We start from the raw sequence: 21,094 nt of genomic DNA on the forward strand, positions 1-21,094 counted from the left end.
TTAAGCTCCCAAAAAACTATCTAGCCCGGGCCACACAGGTCCATAGTTTATGCTTCATTATTGGAACTTACAAGAACACAAGGCATTTCTCTCCTGTGTGATCTGCATCAGACTGTCCTGACATGCTACATACATATATACCCAAAAGATCAGGAGTCCTGATATTTATTGAGTCCATTCAAGCTACAAAGCCTTTGGATATACAGTACATTATTTCATAACCTCCCCAGACACACACCTCCAAAAGATGTAGTTATTAACTCTCTTTTGTAGATGACACAAAAGACTGATGGTTATAAATAACCATCACAAGAGCACAAGTTTAGAAGTGGCACAACCAAGAACTGATCCTCTCATTCTTGTGCTCTTTCTGCCAGTGATTCCTGGTTCTATTTCTGGGTAACTGTGTCAGTTAATATTTGAAAGGAGACAGTTTGCTGGTGTACAGGCTTTAAATGTGGATTAACTAACCTTTGATTTTATTTTACTGAGAGGGATATTTAAATTCAGAATATAGTCAGAGTAACTGAGCAAAAGATCAGGTAGGGTAAAAGCATCATAAATATGTGTCACACTCAACTCTCCTGTTTTCAGGAGTTTTACATTTAAGAGTCCCAGTGAAGGAGTCTCCTGCACACAGGAGACCAGTGATTTAACTCTCAAGGTATTAGTATAGGTCAGGCAATTTGTTAGTTCAAATTCCAGTTCTACTGCAGTTCATTTGGCACATGCTAAGAACTCAGAACCGCAAGGAAAATATTTTTGAAATATTATAATATTGGTATTTCTACGTAGTGGGATGTTTTTGTGAAAATATGTGCTGTGATTATTTTACCTAAATCTGAATATTAATTAAACCTCATGATGCTTTATTGTGGTTTCAGTTTTCATAAAAGTAAGAAACCTTTGGTTTTAATACCTGACCTCTTAGTTTATCTTCTGAAATTCATGGGGATAATACTTCTAGGTTTTGTCTTATAAACCACTTAAAGACTTAAACCGGCAGCTCCCAGGCATTTGAGAGATTAGTGGAACAGATTGTGGTTATTGGCCTTCCTGCTGTATTTTACTTCCTCAAGTAATATGTATCTCACGAGTCCTTTCCCCGCCCAATTGACTGAAGGCTGCCTAGTCACTTTGTCTAGCAACTTAGACTTTCTACCCTTTTAAGTAGTTCTGGAAGTTTGGAACTTGCAGCCCACATCACCAGATTTGCCCTTTTGCATTTGGCAAGAAGCAGGGTTTGCCATATGTTTCCAAGTGGAGGTGGGAGTATAGTGTTATAGGGATTCATGTCATCTTGGCTCTGGAGTGATTGTTAGATAACCAGTGGATTGAAGCCAGAGAAGAGAATTGAGAACATTATTTTGGGAGCTGTTTATAGAGTTCCTACAGCAACGTCGGTATTGTTTTCTCTGAGTATTCATCTCTTTAGGATAAAATAACATACCTTTAAAAGGTGATTCCATGACATCATTCATTAATTAAAGTGTCAGAATAATTTGGCTTGAAATCTAAAGTTCTCTGAACCTGGTTTCACTTATGCAATGTCTTTTTTTCAAACTCCTGAAAATCGTGACTATGTACAATTGCTTTCTTTAAAAGGAGGCTGAAATTAGGTGATTGTACTCTTCCTTCCTCCTCAACACAGAGCTGAAAATAAATGCTGGTGGGCCTGGGATAAGAGGTGCTGGGAGCAGGATGTAAGGATGGAATTTAAATTTCCTTTTGTTAGCTGCTAATGTGTGTTCCTGAAACTGCAGCACTGTAGCACTGTCGTCCAGTTGTTTGCCGATTTGCTAGAGCAGGCACCAATAACGTCTCCATTGTGAGACCTGTTGTTACTGTTTTTGGCATATCGAATACGCCAGGGGGAGTTTGTCAGGCTCTGCCGTGCAGGTGGGATACTCTCGGTAGCCTGCTGGGATCTCTGAGAGGGACGGAGGAATGGAACCCATGTCGGCTGCGTGCAAGGCAAATGCCTTACCCGCTGTGCTATCGCTTCAGTCCTGTTCCTGAAACTATGGCTAGAAATGTTTAATAGAATGTTAATGGGTCCATGTATGTGAATTTCCAGATTACTGGAGTGAGAGTGACAAGGAAGAAGCAGATACTCCATCAACACCCAAACAGGACAGCCCTCCGCCACCCTATGATACATACCCACGGCCACCTTCTGTAAGTTTCCAGCAGGAATATGCTGAATTCAGTAGCCTCAGAATCTTTGACCTCCTTTGTATGTTAAAAAAATGTCATCATAAAGAATATGTCTAATCTCAGGTCACATAGGGTAAAAGAACATAGAAATTTAAAAGCAATAGGGTAATTGTAAGTATACAAAGAATATTCAATCAGGAGAAAAATCACTGTAGATTCTTGACAAGATAAATACATAGCAACTTTTCTTAATAAAACCATGCTGTTTGAAAATCAGAGTAGCCTTCATGGAAATGGCAAACTCTTTAAAATTATATGTAATTATATTATATATAATATATCAATATTATAATGTTGGTATTTCTATATGGTGGGATGTTTTGTGAAAATATATACTGTGATTTTTCATGTAAATCTGAATATTAACTAAGCCTCTGATGTTTCTTTGTGATTTCAATTTTCATAAAAGTAAGAAACCTTTGGTTTTTAATACCTTACCTCTTAGTTTATCTTCTGAAATTCATGTGGATAATACTTCTAGGTTTTGTCTTATAAACCACTTAAAGACTTAAATGCACAGTTATGAGGCATTTGAGAGATTATTGGAACAGATTGTGGTTACTGGCCTTCCTGCTCTATTTTACTTCCTCAACTAGTATGTATCTCAGGAGTTCTTTTTTACATATATAAATATATATATAGAGAGAGAGAGATTGAGTGGGGGAAAACATCCCTACTCCACGCTAATAAAGTTTATTTTATATGCTTTGGAAACAACTCACAAAAATTAATATATCTTTAATTGAACATATTTTATCATATGTCTTTTGAATAGGTTTGATGCATATGTTTATAGGATGCTCCAGACTTTAAGACTACTGTGTAAATTATTCTGAAAATAGAACAAAATTTTATCTTTTCGTGGGGTAAACAACAGCCCTGAGTGGCTTTCAACTATCCCATTTCATGCTCTTTCCCACCAAAATTACTGTCTCAGGAGTGTCCCCATTGGGACAATGCAGGATGATCATGATACCTTAAGAGGCAATTCTGATTCTCTTGGGTTGAGTTTTCTACCTAGGAAGACAAAGCTGGATTTAGGTAAAACTCCGACCTACTGAATTCCTCCTCCTCATTACTCCAGGAGACTTTTATAAAGAAAGGTGCTGTGCAAGAGATTGATAAAGTTCTAAGCTACTTCTCAAGCTTGGCTATACAGAAAAATGCCTTCTGGAATGTGTTAGAAATGCAGATGCCCAGGCCCAATCCAGAACAGTACAGAGGATAAGGCACTTGCCTTTCACACAGCCGACCGGGTTTGAACCCTGATACCCCATATGATCCCAAGTCCCATCAGGAGTGATTCCTGAGTACATTGCCAGGTGTAAGCCCTGAGTACCGCCAGGTATGGCCCCAAAACAAAACAAAAAGAATATTTGAGTCAGCAAACGGCCCCCTGGATGGGAAATGTGACAGTGCTGAGAACAGAGACCCTGTTCTATTCGTCAGCATATTCTTATGCCTGCACTAATAGCAGCACTTATTTACAAATATTTTTTTAAATAAACCAATGGGAGCTTCCTGGTGGGTAACGGAAAGTGAAGAACATTTTTTAAATAGAAATATTGATGATGATATTTTTTACCTAAGGAGACCAGAAGAGAAGTAACTGAAAAATGCAGAATTGTTCCTTTATCTATGTATTCTTCTTGAGTGAATGTTGTGTTTTACCTAATTTAATAGCACGCAAGGGTGAGCTAGAGAAATGAAATAATGAAGCAGTGGTAAGAAATAGCTGTCATGTTTTCTTTTTCCTAAAAACATCAGTGTCTGAATGACTTTTACAATATTTATGAGAGGAAAAAAAGGAACTACAGCTTAACCAAAACTGCTCTTTAACGGCAACGTGTGAATTTTGCAAAAGAAACTACTCACATGGCGGTTAATGTGAAAAGGTAAACTGCCGCCCACAGGAGATGCCCCAGAGCAGTTCCACCTCGACCTCAGTTCTTGTCCTTGCCACTGCCACAGGACCCTGGGAGATGACCACACCCAACAAATCTGGCTCCTTCTACCTGCAAGGGACCTCAGACGGAGAAACGCTTAAGTCAGTGGCTGCGTCTGCAAGTCTCTTAAAGAATTCCCTTGATGTCAATCCCTTTTCTGCTCTCTGCTGTAACACACACTCCCATACTTGATATTTCAGGGATGAAAATTTTCCGATTTTTCATTCTTTTCTTTCTTACATACCAGGCAGTGTCTATGCTCAAGTTAAATGCTCATCCCAACCAGGGCATAATCTCATTCCATCTACATTTTTAATCCCCAGAACATGCCCTAGAATTGAGAAAACCTTAAGATAGCTCGTGCCATGGGGCACCGTGGAGCAGACATTCACCAGGAAGAAAAGAAAAGGGTTCCTCTGGAACCGTATAGGCACCTTGTTCTCACATCCAAAAAAGTCTATTTCCTGGGCCGGAGTGATAATACAGCGGGTAGGGCGTTTGTCTTGCATGTGGCCGACCTGGGTTCAATCTCTGGCACCCATATATGATTCCCAGAGCACTGCCAAGAGTAATTCCTGAGTTCAGAGCCAGGAATAACCCCTGAGCATTGCTGGGTGTGACCCCTCCAAAAAAAAATAAAAGAAAAAAGGCTTTCTCCTTTCCCTCTGGCACAAACTCTAGAGGAAAGAGTAATATAAACTAGGCATAAAATATGAATTTGGCAGTAATTCAGGACTTTTCATTGGGAGAGATTTAAAACTTGAGACTTGTGTGTATGTGTGTGCGTTGCTGAATATTTCTTATATTGAGCACTCACATTTTCTCCTGTTCCCGTTGTTGTAAAACATTGCATTAATATGGGCAGCTTTTTTTTCATGAGATCCTGGCGTAGAACTGCATTCAATATATCTGTCCCTTACTGAGTGACATGGGGCCTAGCTCAGAGAGAGAGAGAGAGACCCCCAAACTTTTGACAGGTCACTAAGTCAACTGGTAAATGTCTCCGGGGGAGATCAGGTGTGTTCCCCGGTGGATACTGACCAGGGGCTCTTTCCACAGATGAGTTGCGCCAGTCCCTACGTGGAAGCCAAACACAGCCGTCTCTCCTCCACGGAGACCTCTCAGTCACAGTCCTCCCATGAGGAGTTTCGCCAGGAAGTGCCCGGGAGCAGCGTGGTGTCGCCTATTCGCAAGACGGCCAGCCAGCGCCGCTCCTGGCAGGATTTGATCGAGACGCCGCTGACCAGCTCTGGATTACACTATCTTCAGACTCTGCCCCTGGAGGATTCTGTCTTCTCTGACTCGGCGGCCATCTCCCCTGAGCACCGGCGACAGTCCACGCTCCCCACTCAGAAATGCCACCTGCAGGATCACTACGGGCCGTACCCGCTAGCCGAGAGCGAGAGGATGCAAGTGCTGAATGGGAGCGGAGGCAAGCCTCGCAGCTTCACTCTGCCTCGAGACAGCGGGTTCAACCACTGCTGTCTCAATGCACCGGTCAGTGCCTGTGACCCGCAGGATGCCGTGCAGCCCGCAGAGGTGGAGGAAGAGGAGGAAGGGGAGGCAGCAGGGGAAAACATAGGAGACAAAAGTAAGTATGTTGATGGAGATTCTTAGCTTGTGTGCACCAAGTTCTAACCTGTTCGAACTTCTCATCTTGAAATGATAGTGTTTGATTTCCCCTTTTGCTTCAAATAACGCTCTTGCTTCATAGGAAGTTAGGTGTTACCTTGGTGTCCTTTTCTCGGAATTTCAGTAACTTGAGGGGGGGTGAATAATGAGGAATGAATCCTATCTATATCCCATCCATAACTAGAGCAAATATTTTTTTCTCCAGTTCTCCAGTTCCCTTTTTGAGGTAGTGGTGTTCATGGTGTTCATTTCTTTTTCTTCCTCCTTTTTGCTTTTTTTGGGGTCACACCCAACGATGCTCAGGGGTTACTCCTAGCTCTGCACTCAAGAATTACGCCTGGCAGTGCAGGGGGACCATATGGGATGCCGGGGATCAAACCCGGGCCGGCCGTGTGCAAGGCAAACGCCCACCCCACTGTACTGTTTCTCCGGCCCTCTTCCTCCTCTTTTTGGTCTTTTACTTCTTTATTAATTTTACTGGGTACAATTGCCTTAGATCCATTTTGTTTTTACAAATGATGCGATTCCAACCATTTTCCTTTTTTTTTATTTTGGGCACTGTGGTTTACAAACTGTTATTAGCGTGGTTTCAAACATGGACCACTCCAGAACCACACCCTCCACCCAGGTGTGCACTTCGCTCCACCACGGTACCCGTGTCCCTCACCCACACACTCTCCCCCAGTCCCAGAGAAGCTTCATACTGAAGACAAGTTCGGATTTTCTGTTGCGTTTGAGCAGTTGTTATTCCCTTATTCTGTTTCTTCATATTCAGCATATGAGAGAGACCATTCTGTGTCCGTCCCTCTCCTCACTAACTTCACTCAGCGTGATACTCCCCACCTCTTCCTCCTCTCATCCACATTCTTCCCACTTAAAGGCTTCAGTGTTAGCAGAGGCCTGGTTGATAAGTGAATACACACACACACACACACACACACACACCATCCCTTGCACCATTAGAAAATTTAAAGCACAAACCCACGTTCTCAGTAGCATTTCTGTTAACTCTAAAAAGGCAAATTTGTTTCCAGAAGCCAAATTGCCAAACTCATCCATCTTCTCTTGTTAAGTACCTTGATTGTAAAACTCAGTTTGTAAATCAGCTCTTAATATGCTAGTCAATTCAGTATACTCTGTCTTTTTGACACTAAAAATAGGTTTTCTAGTCATCCAGCGGGCCATACCAAGCATGTTTATCACTGCTATGATTCACCTGTCCAGAAAAACAAGCTAGTTTAAAGGGAAAGCTGTAACTTGGTTGTCTTAGAAAATCTAGGTCTGATTTTAAGTCCTCAGTGTAAAATGTCCCCTCAAAAATAATGTAGGAAAAAAACAGTATGAAACCATTTGCTTCGCATTATTTAAACTAAAATCTGAGCCAATTGGCACAGATGGTGTGAGGCAATATTGGCAAAGCCACCGTTGCTGATTTGTGACCCCATGAGGCATCAGACTCAGGCTAGAGACTATCCTTCAGCCCCTTCTCCAGCACTGATCGCGGGATATGTTAGTGTCTAAGTTCTTTATCACATAAGAAAAACTCAAATCTCATAGTTCACTAAAATGTTGATGTCAAGCTCAGCTCTTTAAAATGTGAGTGACTTTGGTGCTTTCCAAGAGAGTACATTAGACCTCCTTCTTCGGTGTACAACTTTATTGTATTATTTAATGGGAGTTAAGTTATATCTTCTACAACCAAACTTTCAGAGATGTTTACAGTAAAGCTTGAGTATTAATGCAGTTTGATGGATATTTAAGCACAGTCTCCTTGAGAAGCATTATAAAGGTGTATATTCTATTAGTACAAGGAAATGGCATCGCCAGCTATTAGCAATCCAGCCTTTCCCCAAATCGTATGTGTTAGAGATTATGGAGGAGTCGCCTGTGCTTTTTCAGTTAAGCTAGACCCTTGAGACTTAATTTCTGTTGGCCATTGCTAAAGGAAGAAAGGAGAAAACAGATCCCCAGATCTAAAAGGAAAACCTAGCCCTGAGCTTGCCCTTCCTTTACGCCTTTTCATAGTTTTTAGCACATCTCTGATTAGGAGAACTTTCACTAGCATAGTTTTCTGTTTTGTGATTGGATTTATTTTCCTAGAGCTTGACTGCTAAGTTGGGGTTTTTCCTTCAGATTCCCAAATAAGCAGTTTTATAGGACTTTCCATCTTTTTAGTGGAATAATTGTGGCAAGGTAGAATAGCCCTCGTAAGTGTGCTAGTGATTTGGGATTCGCACATTTTGTCTTTACACTTCAGTATTCTGGAGCACTTCATGTGATTTCAGTCAGATCCATTTCACTGAAGATGGCTATGCACTCTCTTTGAGGGCTGTGTCTTGGTATTTTCTCACAGATCTTTCCATGTGATGTCTCCTTGTCCTCTAAAGCACTCTCAGCAGAGCATTGCATCCTGCTTGCTTAGACTATTTTTATTTAATAGACCATATATTTGCCTTCCTAATGATGTTTTTTTCTCCATTACCATTTTTGATATTTAGGCGTGTGTAATTTGATGAACACTTCATTTGAGAAATGTCAACTCTGATATCAGTGTTTTCAAAAGAATCTTTAAAGTCTAGTTAAAGGGAGTCATGTTTCTTATTGCTGTGGTTGGCCTTTAGGAGTGAATATTCCAGGCAGCTTATTCAAATCAAGTTGTTTGGTATTATAGCAGCAAAGCAAAAGTGACACGAAGGAGAAAACTGTGTCCACACAGAGACAAACCCTGCTGCCCCCAGATCACCAGGAGGCCATGCAAGTTATAATAAAAGTTCAACAGTGATGTGCCAGTAACTGTCCTGCTTGAGGCCAGTGTTTGGTTTGAGCTACCAAAGTACTACAGACCCTCGGGGGGTGCGGGGAAGCTTCATATCTCTAACTCCAAACATTTTTTCTCAATTTACCCAGAAATTAAAAATGGAAAGCGCCAGGAGAAAACGCAGAAGGAGTAATGGAACACCTGAAAATATAACCTATCTTCTTGCTTAAGTGGTGAAACATTATGTCACCAACCAAATCCCTTTCGTATAATTTACATTTACCTTGACTTTATTTAATGTAATAATATTTTATAGTTCGGACAACTTTGCAAAAACAATATGAGAAAGGTATACCTAAATCCATGACCTAAATGCTTTTTGAATTTCTTTATAGATGTGGAATTTGGCCTTGCTTGTGAAGTGCAAATTTTTGCCTTCTTTAGAGCAGACTTCAATCTGTTCTTCTGGTTGATCTGCCTTTGTCTTATTTTGAAATTCAATTATTTAACTGAGTCATACTGTGATTTTTCTCAGTCTGAACTCATTTTAGTCTAAAGTGGCTGGTACTAAAAAGTACACAGATGAGATCTGTCTTGTTTTTCTTTGACTGAAAAGTCAGCTTGCATATTAATTATCCTGACCTACTTCACTGGCATTTGGGAGAAGACAAGTAATTTCCTATTATCCCAATTAGCAGTTGTGAAGCTTACTGAGGTGTGCGCCTTATCATACCTCAGTTAAATTAAATTAAAAATTATGTCAGCCTATGCAATTTTTAAGGAGTATAAATTATGGAAGTGTGGCACAAAATAGAAAAAGTATATTTCATTCAGAAATCATCTGTTATAACAGCAGAACACTGTTTTGGAGAATGCAGCTTGAAATCTGCTTGGACTAGCTCTGTTTCCTTTATTTAGTTAGTATTTCCTTTATACCAACAAGTTAGGTGAGATTCTGAAAGCTTTATCCCTTAATCCTGCTGTCCCTCTAAGTAGCTATAAATTCACTAGCCAAATGTTAGTGGGCCTGTCCTGCACTCAATGAAGTCACAATGTTCTCCTTTTCATTGTCTTAGAAATGACCTACCGGGACTCTAACTTAACTTGCACACTTATTATCTTGGTCTTAGAAATCTAGAATGAAACCTAGAAGTGTCTTTGTTTTTGTTTTCAAGGGAGAGGAGGTACATAAAATCTGTTACCTTAAATTTATAGTATACATCAGATTAACTGGCCAGGAGACGTACTGATACTGTCAAAATAACATCTGTTGCGAGAAATAGGTATTAAAGTTATTTTTATTTGGGCCCAGTGGAGCTCAGGAGTTACTCCTGGTTTTTCTCTCAGGAATTACTCCTGGAGGTGCTCGGAGACCCTATGGGATGTCAGAGATCACTCCCGAGTATGCTGTGTGCGAGGCAAATACCCTAGCTGCTCTACTGTTGTTCAACCCCCTAAAGTTATTTTTAAATAACAGGATAAAAAAATCCTGGGATGTGGCCCAAGTTGCTTTGCATATCCGAGAACCTGAGTTCAGTCCTCCGGGCCACTTCCAGCACACCACCAGATGTGACTTGGGATGTGGCCATGGCTCCCACAGCAATGGAAACCAAAATATGGCGGTAGAGGGCAATCCTTTGCCAGGCTTGGCAACTTAGGAGCTGCACAAAATATGCAGCTTTTAGTGACCTAATAAATGATCAAGGAAGAGAGACCAGGTCATTGTGGCCCACAGTGTACAGTAAACACCCCTTAGAGCCACTGGAATGATCCAGGAGGCTGTAGTAGTTTGGTGCGCTTCCTGTTTGTTCACTTAAAGAAGGTCCATTTGGCAGGGAGGCGGGTAGGTGCTGAGTACTTTTTTCCTGAAAAGGGACTGTCGACTGGTCCTTAGTCTGGGAACTTCTGGACTAGATTAGAACTACAATGGAGTTTAGAAGAACATAGATTAATCCCCATCTGTCATTTTTTGTTTTGTTTTGTTTTTGTCTTTGATTTTTGGACACATCCAGTTATGTTCAGGGCTTATTCCTGGCTTTGCACTCAGGAATTATCCCTGGTGAGCTGGAGGAACTATCCCATCAATTGGTTTACGGGTCCTAATAATTTCCTGAAGAGTTTTTAAAAGCTATGAATATAATTTTTTAGAACAGTCAGATATGAAGTGTTTGGGAAAGGAAAAGATATTCACATAATATGAAATTGTAATAAAGAGAAGAACAAGTTGAAAATTAAGGGAAAGAATGCAATATTTTTCATTGTTTTAGTATCAAGATGAAATTGCACCAAGAATTTGGAAGTGTAGTCATCAAAGTAATTTATAGTTCATATCTAAAGAGAATAGATTAGAGATATAAGTAATGTGAATGAAAATATCTATACTAAGGTTAAATAAAGAATAACAGGAACTTTACAATGTCTGTTTTTGTGAAGTTTAAGGGCACCATACGTGGCAAGTTAAAAGAAGTATGTTACGTGTTCAGGTATGTTTTCGCTACTAGATATGAACACATATTCCAGATCACACATTACATTTCATAAAAAAAAATTGGCACAAGCAAAATGTTACATATATGCGTATATATCTAAATGGCTATTATACAGCCCTGAAAATTACAAGTTAGATACAATTCTCACTTAATTTCAAAATGAATTAGTATATATGTTTTCCTCTAAACACTGAGTGACATAAGCTTAGAATCCAATGTCAGGAAGTTATTTTTTTCCTGTTTTATCAAATGTTTGTCTTTTTTTTTTAATTTTATTGAATCACCGTGAGATAGTTACAAGCTTCCATGTTTGGGTTGCAATCACACAATAATCAAATACCCATCCCTCCACCAGTGCACATTCCCCACCACCAATATCTCTGGCACACACACCCCTTTCCCACCCTCCCCCTGCCTCCATGGCAGACAATATTCCCCATACTCTCTCTCTCCACTTTTGGGCATTATGGATTGCAACACGGACACTGGGATGTCATCATATTTGGTCCATTATCTGCTTTCAGTACACATCTCCCATCCCGACTGATTCCTCCAGCGTCGGGAAGTTCTTTGCTCAACTCTGTTCTGTGCTTTGTCACTCTGCCAGTTGTAAGTGGTATGACTGACCAAGTAATTTAACACCTGGATCTCAATAGCTTCATTGTTAAATCATGTGGTAACAATACCTACCTAGTAAATTTATATGAGGATCAAATGAGGCAATGCAAAATAGCACTTAGTTTCCATATCTGGCATATTTTAAGACTGACCAATAAGTATGTTGAAATTATATCATTTATATAGGTTTTGGATTTAGGCAAAGAAAACAGTTACAATACTTAAGTAGTAAACTACCCCTGAAAGTCTTCACTAATGTTTACCAAACTATATGACCTTTCTTTGTTCAGTTCTGGCTGTTTAGTTGGAACATATTAATTGCTGTTTTTATAGGCTTAATTGATAAAAAAACAGAATTTTTGTGTTTTTGAATGTACTCTACTAGCTGTATTCTAAGAGTTAAAATAGAAATTACCTCATTTCACGTGCTGATCACTCACTGCTCTTTGACTTTGGACATCTGAGAACTCAAAAGATATCTTATATTCCAAATAGCAAAAACTTATTATATACATCTGCTGTTATATGTATTCATAGATCTTGTGAATTAGGTCTTATCTGATCCTGATGCCCTTAATAATCATCTTTGAGTATATTTCCCTGTTTCAAATTCTTCACAGCTTTCTTACTGAGCGTAGAGTAGCAACTGTCATTCACTAATTTGTAACTCTGCCCACCAGAATCTGAACTTCTAAAATCAGGTTTTATACTCGTCTCTTACACCTGGTGTTTATAGCAGTATATGATCCTTCAGAAACCAAGCACTATTGGAGTGAATGACAGCTAACCCCTTTCTCACCAAATTCTTTTCATTTGCCATAAAATCGTTGAAGTTAGAATCTAGGGAGACATTTCCAGCACGAGGGTGCTCACTTTGTACTTGGCCACCTGGGCTTTGAGCTGCAACACCACATGTGGCCCTGGATCCCCACCAGAATTTAGCCCTGAGCACAGTCGCTGTGGGTGTGGCCCCAAAACAAACCAAAATAGTGACAACTGAAGTTTTGATACATTCTGTGGCATATAACTGGAATCAAAATATTGCAAGATTCTTCATTTGGGGTGTTTTATAATTGGAAGGATTGTACTGCTTATGTTCAACATGCTCTCATGATGGGTGTCATTAGGCTGAGGTGCTAACTTCTAGAATTGTTGCTTTTGTATTATGGCTCATCCGTAACCACTTTTTCTATAAGAGGATGGTTGTGGAAACTACCCTCTTCTTGTTGTACTCCCCTTTCAAAATAAAGGTCACAATAATATCATAAATGAGATAACTGCTTCATTTTAGAAACCAAATCTTCGAGAACCCCTAGGTAATTGTTTACCCTAAGAGAATCTTCTGCCTTTGGAAGGCTGGTTCAGTCACTGCAAAGACTTGGTTCACAGCCCCACATCTCTCTTGGAAGTCACCTGTCACTAGCTTTATCTTGAGTTGTTTTTAAAATATGTTGAAATTGCAGCCGGTGCTTAAATAGATAGCCAATACCCTGCATCGACCAGGAAGTTAATCTCAGGTGTGTTAATAAGTAACAAAATCAGATTTAAATAGCAAAAGAATGACGTGTAGATGCTACAGACTCACTCTAGCAGAAGCAATGGACAGATAATAATTAAATCTCATTTAAAGTCGGAAAGGTAACTCTAGGGAGCTGGAGTGCATGCTGTATGTTCAGGACGTCTGGGTTCGATCCTGGCGCCACACGGTCCCCCTGAGCACCACTGATAGTTATCTCAGAGCACCAAGATGGGACTATCTCTGAACACTACCAGGTATACCCCCCCCACACACACACACAAAGAAAAAACGCTCATTTAAAAGGATGACCACCTCTCTCCAGTATAGGTAAGATAGAACATAAATTCAGTCCTTTATCAAAAGGGTAGTTGGCCCACCATTAGTCTGTGCTGTTTCAATGCATAAAAAAGCAAACCCCAAGTACTTCTAAAATATATTCTTTCATGCACGTTCATTCATTCATTCAACAGACATAAATTATTTATTTTCTACCTAATATATACTATTTTCAGACAGACTTTAGATTGCTTTTCCATAAGTATGCTTAGAAATGTAACAATCTGGAGCTCGAGAGATAGTATAGTGGGTAAGGCTCCGCATGCATCCAACCTGGATTCAGTCCTCAGCATCCCATATGGTCCCCTGAGCACCACTCGGAGTGATTCTTGACTATAAAGCCAGAATTACCAGGTGTGACCCAAAACTAAAAAAGAAAAGTGAGACTGTGAGAATCTGTAAATTGTCTTTTAGAAATAAGAAAAATCTTTCTGGTAACATGAAACAGCAAGTAACTCAAAAAAATGTGGCATCTATGTTACATTGTACCAATATTTTTCCCTAGTAATAAATTTATGAAACAAAAGTGGTTCCTTGAGAAATGGCACAAGATAGTCTATTTTCATTTTAAAGTTTTATCACCTAAAGGGAATTTATGAAACTAATTAGAATCAGGTGAGATCACTTTTTGAGCTATTTCTATCTTGGCGCACTCCAAAAACATTATGGTTGAGGGAAATGCGTCATGTTTACTCATCAATAATGAGTAACACAGGTCAGATGTATTAGAATCTTCACTGATTGGTAATATTAAAATAGGAAGCATATTCTCAGTCATCAAAGATAGAGCCCAGCAATTGTATCATATTGATCACATGATATATTCATATTATGATTATCAGAGATTGACATTTCCTTGAGAAATAATTTTAAACTTTCTAGTGCAACTAAGATAAAATTTTATTATCAGAATAACCTATAGTTATGAGAAAACTAATACAAGAATTATGTCTTATTTCAAGTACCTTTTAAGGAAATTTGAACCTTAACATTTTATTTTTATTTTATTTATTTATTTTTTTTGCTTTTTGGGTCACACCTGGCGATGCACAGGGGTTACTCCTGGCTCTGCACTCAGGAATAACTCCTGGCAGTGCTGGGGGGACCTTGGGAATCGAACCCGGATTGGCCACATGCAAGGCAAACGCCCTAACCGCTGTGCTATCGCTCCAGCCCTCGAACCTTAACATTTTAAACAGCTTTTCACTTCCTTTCACATTTGTAATTCCTTATCTTCCCTGATTTTGAAGCCTATATTTCAATCTTGCTTTTTCTCTTGATAAATCACATATGTAATATATTCGCTTGTGCCTCAAATCTATACATGTTAGACTTCCAAATTTTCTCCTCCATGCTGTATTGGTTTCTTTCTCTATTTTTTTTTCTTAAATGTTAGTGGCATTGCTGATGGTGGTAGTTGTTGGCCTTAGGTAGTCCGTTCTATTATTTATGAGATGGATATTTCAAAGCAGAGCAGTCATTCGCTTTAGGACTCTTGGTGAGAAAAGGAGATCTCGTTATTTTGCTCTCACTAATCTTAAATTTTGTACCTTTCCCCACCGCAGTAGCATCTCTGCTGCTTTCTCCTTGTTCTTTAACAATGCAAACACCCCGGGGTTTTCATGCTTTTTCTAAAAATGGAACAGAGAGGAGGGCCAACTTGGATTCCATGTGGGTTCCGACAATCCTCTGCCAATTTCGACAGTAAGCCTCAGCCCTCGCTTTGTGGTCTATTGTCCCCGCACACCCTATGTCGTTGCCGGGCGGCCCTCTCTGAGTGTGGCTTCGGGGACTCATGATGTGCTTTTATTAACCTAATTAGGAGGACGGTGCCTTTGAACTCGAGGTAGAAAGGATGTTTACAGCTCCATAAATAATTCTATGTAAGTGCTAAATAACTAAGTGAAAAATTAGTCTTAATTTTGGGGGTTTCTTTCCATGTTTTTTTACAGTGTGTTACAGTTATTTTTCCGCTCTGACCAATCTGACGGAACCTATTTTAAATACTTTTTTCTTAAGGTAAAGAATTGATTGAATAGCGACATTATTTTAATCTGGCATAGCAAGCATAAGGCATTACCATATGTGTCATTATAAGAAGTCATCTCACAACTGAACCCCGCGTTGTTTGAAGGTGTGTTTTTTGGTTTTATGGCGGGTTGGCACCACACCCCGCTGTGCTCAGGGCTTACTCCTGGCTCTGCTCAGGGACCTGTCACCTATCTGAGCAGTTTCAAAGACCACATGTGGTGCTGGTGTTCTGCATGCAACTCAAGTACCTTGCCTGCTCCACTGTCTCTCCAGCCCCTGAACCTAGAGATTTTAATATTTGCCTTCCTGGCATAGAAATACCTTTTATATATTTAAAAGGTCAGACTACTTGAATACCTCAGTGACTAGAAAATTGCTAACCCCAAAGACAGGCTTTCCACGTGAAAATTAAGTTAAACTAATACTTTCCAAGTCCTAGTTAAGATAGTCTTCCTTGTTCGTTGTACAGATTCTGACTTCTTAGAGCTCCTTGTGGCTCTTAGTGACGCACAGTGGAATTGGGAGCAAGTGTAAGGCTGTCCTGCTGGTTCCAGAGGACATACAGTACAGAGAGGCTGACTTGGGGTTGATATGAGAGGAAACAGTTCAGTGATGGCATTTTTCCATGAGTGGAAAAACTGGCATTGGAAGTGTACTCCCCACATTACTCAGCATTTAAGAAGGATCTGAGTGACCTGCTATAAGTCACAGCCTTCCTGGATAGCTGGAGCATTGAACCCAGTGGTGACTTTTAACTCCGTTATTTTGAGCTACCTGGCCCTCACTTCACCACAGTGCTCTGCATATTGTACATGTCCCAAACTGTACAATGTAATTGTGTCATCTGATATCATTTTAGAGGTCTCATCTCTGAGTTAAATGCATAAAAATCACCTTAATTTTACACCTGTGACACGAGTTCCAGATAGTCCACTCTCCTGGTTACCTTCTTCGGCAAAGTATAATGGAGCCGTTACAATATTCTGTACTTTACGTTATTTTAAGCTACTCGATGTTGACTCATGCTGCTTTGAGTTGTAAAGAGCACCCCACACTCACCAATGTTAGCCCAATATATCTGTATTATTTATGTGGACTTTGATTTCTCGGATTTTCCCAGTGGCACTCAATCGTATTCAGAAATTTGGAGAGCCAGGAGAACAGCTCAAAGAGCTAGAGCACGTGTCGGAATTTGGCACATGCCCTCGTGAGCCCCGCTAGGTGGTCCTCCACCAGAGAAAGATAACTTGGGAACCTCAGTTTTCTTACCTATGGATATTAATCCTCCCTCCTATTATTGAATAAGTCTAAACTATTCTAAACATTCTTTCTGATATTAAGGAAAGAACTTTCTTTTTGCTCTGGCCTAGCAGTGCTCCAGGGCCCGGGAACCACTCGCAACATTCAGTCACACATTCCTGGGTGTGTAAGCTTAAGAGGTGTCCCACAGACAATGCAGTGGTGCTCAGGCCTGGGGATTGCGGATGCTACCAGGGTCGCTCTGTGGTGCTCGGGGCTTCTAGGGCCATTGGCGCCACGGACCAAATTCGGGGCCTAGAGCATGCAAGGCATGAGCCCCAGCCCTTTTTGTTATCTCCCCTGAATCAGGAAAAAAGGGTTTTTTTTTTTTTTTTTTTTTGGTTTGGGGAATCATACCCAGCTGTGCGCAGGGCTTACTCCTCGCACCGCACTCAGGGATCACAGCTGGCGGGGCTCGAGGGGGACCGTAGGTGTGGCAAGGCAAGCACCTTAACCGCTGTACTGTCTCTCCAGCCCCTTCTGATTTTGTCGTTTTATTTTGTTTTGAAGAAAATATTTTAAAGAAGAAATGACCTAGGATAAAGGTTCACAACAGTCCTTCTGAAACTTTAACATTCGTTCTGGAACATTCTACGTGAATTTCACTCATGCATTTGAATTCCTCATTCGGATCCACCTAATAGTCATAATGTTCAGCCCATATTCTAAAGGATAGGGTGCCAAATGTGAGACACCGCCAAAGGAGGTGTTCTGTTGCCCAACTTAAACACACGGTCCTGAACAAAAATAAGTCAGTAGAAAATGCTTTAGTTTTAATTGACTCCATACTGATCCTTCAATTAAAAGACGCAGCCCCTCTTTATCATAGTCTATTCAGAATCTTCACCATGTATCTATTTTAGGTTGATAGGTGCATTCTCAGTAGGGCCTCTGTAGAGGCTAAGGAACGCTCTCTCTCTCTCTTTAAGAAGGAAGCCTCAAGGCTTTCTGACAGTGGCCCTAAGACAATTTCCAAAAAGTTCAATCAGTTCTAAGATTACTCTACTGGTTCAAAGAGATCACAAAAGTGCTTCTTATCTCAAGAAGCACTTCTTTTTAAATTTCCTAATGTGAAGCCTTTTCTCCGTATAGAACAAGCCTCAGATGTCATTGAAGTCAGATTTCTCTACTTTGGTTTGGTCGTTTACCTTTTTATTGTTGTGGTTAAGAGCTGTTTCTTTCTTCAGATTGTCTACAGATCTCAGCTAAACATTTGGCTTCATGACACTCATGACAAGTGGTAACACTCACTGTTTGTTCATTTCTGTAACCTCTCCTTTTATCCAAATCCTCCTTTTTCTCTTGTAATTTCCTTGACTGCACGTACCTTTCCCTCTTTCAGTACGACTGTTTACACTTTCATTACTAGAATTTTCTGTATTAAAACCATGGACCATTGAAAAATTTATAAATATACTTTTATAATTGCATTTACCATCTGAGCTAATAACCAGCTGCATATTTTCTCTCCTCACCACTGTAAAGCAAAATTACAGGGTGAGTTTCTTCTGTTCCTTTCCATGTCTAGAGTGTCTCTGAGACCTTTCTATTGTCCAGTGTTACATACAAAATAGATATTATTTATTTCTGTTGTTGACACATGAAATCATTGAGGGTTAATGCATGCAGCAAACACATTATGAACCTCATTTTTAATGTGTTATGAACCTCATTTTTAATGAGGTCTATGAACCTCATTTTTAATGTGTTGATCCCATAGATGTTATGTTGTAACTTGAGCAGAATAATGGCACTCAGTTATATTGTTTTCATCTCCAAAAGGTTCCATAAAAACTCATCAATTAACATTTATTCTACAAAGAATGGGGAAATTGGGGATGTAAAAATTAGGTGATTACATTAAGACGGTTTGCAAGATCTTTATTCTGCTGTTCTTCTGTTCCTCTCAATACTAGAAGTGAACATGGTTAAATATTAGAACTATACAGTTCTTGACCAGGTACAGAATCTATTCTAGTAAATAGAGTACCAGAGAGTTCTTGTAACCTTCTTTTTCAGACCAGAGTTCTGTCCCTGATCAGTCATTGTCTTCAATCAACTGCATTCAGTGACTCCCATCCCAATGAATAGTCCTTATTTAAAAAAAGAGCTTCAAACTATAGAAACAACTTGTATCCCAGCCTTTGTATTTTAAATATTTTTACATAAAATAATAATAATTCCCTAGTAGAATGAAATTTGGTAGTATGAAGTACTATCAACTTCTCTAAGAAGCGTATGGAGTTACATGTCAGTATTAGGTGATCTTATTTTAAAATTTTAATTAGGGCACCACAATTTGTGAAGTTATTCAGTTATTTAAGCATGCAGTATCTTGTTTCAATGTATCTAGTGTCAAATATCTGTTGCCAGTTTATAAAATCAAGCATATTTCCTGAGGTGATCTCTTAAGATTTTTAGAGAATACATGATAACATTTCATTATTACTTAATTAGGAGTAATGTTGAGCAATGTTGTCTGTTTTCTGATTTTCACTATAGCCAGTGATAAAGCTCTCCCAAATGAATTAGGTGATGATGGAAACAAACTAAAAATACTTCTCCAAAAATGATTTGCCAATAGCTCACTGAGCACGTGCATATTAAACAAGCAAGATAATTGCATGTGCTTTTTTGCCATGGAGGCTAAATAAACATTATATATTGTATGGATTTATGAATTAAAATACTGTGAATTGTTAGAAAAAGATGTGTGTCCCAAAATTGGTTTCTAATTTGTTAAAATATGAGGAATAAACAAGAGAATGGAATGGCTAATTCTCTACAATTCCTGCTAAAATGTAGCAATTCCACTTATTATTTTGAGCAGTAAATGAGTTTTTAAGTGACGTTTAGGTGTTTAGAGTTTAATAAATACACCCCAGCGATGATAATGAAACAGCCAAATTACATGAATGTTCCACTGTTTAAACAAAGATGATATTTCCATGGGTGGCATCAAATCAGTCTTCAATATCCAAAATGTTGTAAGGAAGTCCTCCTGATAAGAACTATCTTTTTAGTGAGTTAAGATGGTTGACAGCAAATGAATAGCTTTGAGCCAATTAACAAATTATTTTCACAAAATGCAAAGCTAATCTGTGTCACTATATTTTCAATTAAAAAACAAAAAAAGAAAAAAATGAGGGAAATCATCTGAAGTTTAGTAAGTAGGTCTTGGTTATTATCCCAAAGATAAATCATAAAATATTTCTAACACAGCCATTTTATCGGGTCACATCTCCAACCAATGACTAACAACCAAAGAGCATTTTATTGTACATACAATTGAGTTTAATGTAGCTAAATTTCATAGTTTAATGTAGCCTATAACATTTTAATTCTTCTGGATAAAGAATAGGAACAATTTTGAATTTTTTCTGATATGAAAAAGATACCGTGTCCTTATATTTTATATCATGACTTGATCTATTAATTTCCAAGTAGAATTATGATGCATTAATTTATCTGCCTGACAAAATTCTTACTCCATTAATTGCTCAATTTCTAAAATCAGAGCTTGCCTTAGATTGCAAATATCTGTCATGTTTGTATTTTAACCCTGTAGTTCATAATTCAGGGGGTTACTGCCCAATTAAATGAAAGTGTCAGTGCTATGTCATTAGTTTGAGAAAGGTACCATACTAATTCCTGTGTATAATTATTTCTAGAGAGATGACTGAATTTTTAGAAAAGCCATTTAGTTGGTCTAGTGATATTAGAGGGAATTAGATATTTTTAGTGATTAAAAAATGGTCTGTTCCTGATGTGAATGGCATGTGAATACTAAAAAATCTAGGTCATTCAGAGGAAATATTCTTTATGAGTGATTAAACTATCACTTCATATAAGGTCTAATCATTCTTTTATGACACATCAGTACCATAAATAGCATTTTGTGTGCTATGACCTGTCTTCCAGTGTTCTCCCCTCCACACATAGTCCATATTAAAGACCTGAAGTGGAACTGCAGGGATACATCAGTGTTTGCCTTGAGTGAGTGATGCACTGAGTTCAATCCCTGGCACTATAAGAAGAATAATGGTAATAATAATATAATAAAGATTTGATTAGATATTAGTAAAATTTAAAATCTACTAAAATTTAAAATCATCCACTTGTTTAATAGAGCCCTTTATTTAGTGTTCGACATGTTAAACACTAAATTATGTGATTTAATTTAAGTAATATTTATGAAACAACTACAATGTCCTGATTGCACCTACTGTTATTTGCTGTAGCACTGTAG

General features: G+C 39.0%; 1 protein-coding gene across 5 annotated transcripts in view; it reads left to right on the top strand.

Moving 5' to 3' along the window:
- CNKSR2 (connector enhancer of kinase suppressor of Ras 2) overlaps nt 1-21,094 on the top strand; it is a 266,721-nt gene that overhangs the window by 216,921 nt on the left and 28,706 nt on the right. For all 5 annotated transcript variants that reach the window (XM_004612236.2, XM_004612237.2, XM_055120826.1 and 2 more), the window contains 2 exons: nt 2,078-2,178; nt 5,223-5,754. In XM_004612236.2, coding sequence (XP_004612293.1) covers nt 2,078-2,178; nt 5,223-5,754 — 633 coding nt within the window. The remainder of the gene's footprint in view (nt 1-2,077; nt 2,179-5,222; nt 5,755-21,094) is intronic.

The sequence above is a fragment of the Sorex araneus genome, chromosome X (genome assembly GCF_027595985.1).
Source record: "Sorex araneus isolate mSorAra2 chromosome X, mSorAra2.pri, whole genome shotgun sequence".
NCBI lineage: Eukaryota > Metazoa > Chordata > Mammalia > Eulipotyphla > Soricidae > Sorex > Sorex araneus.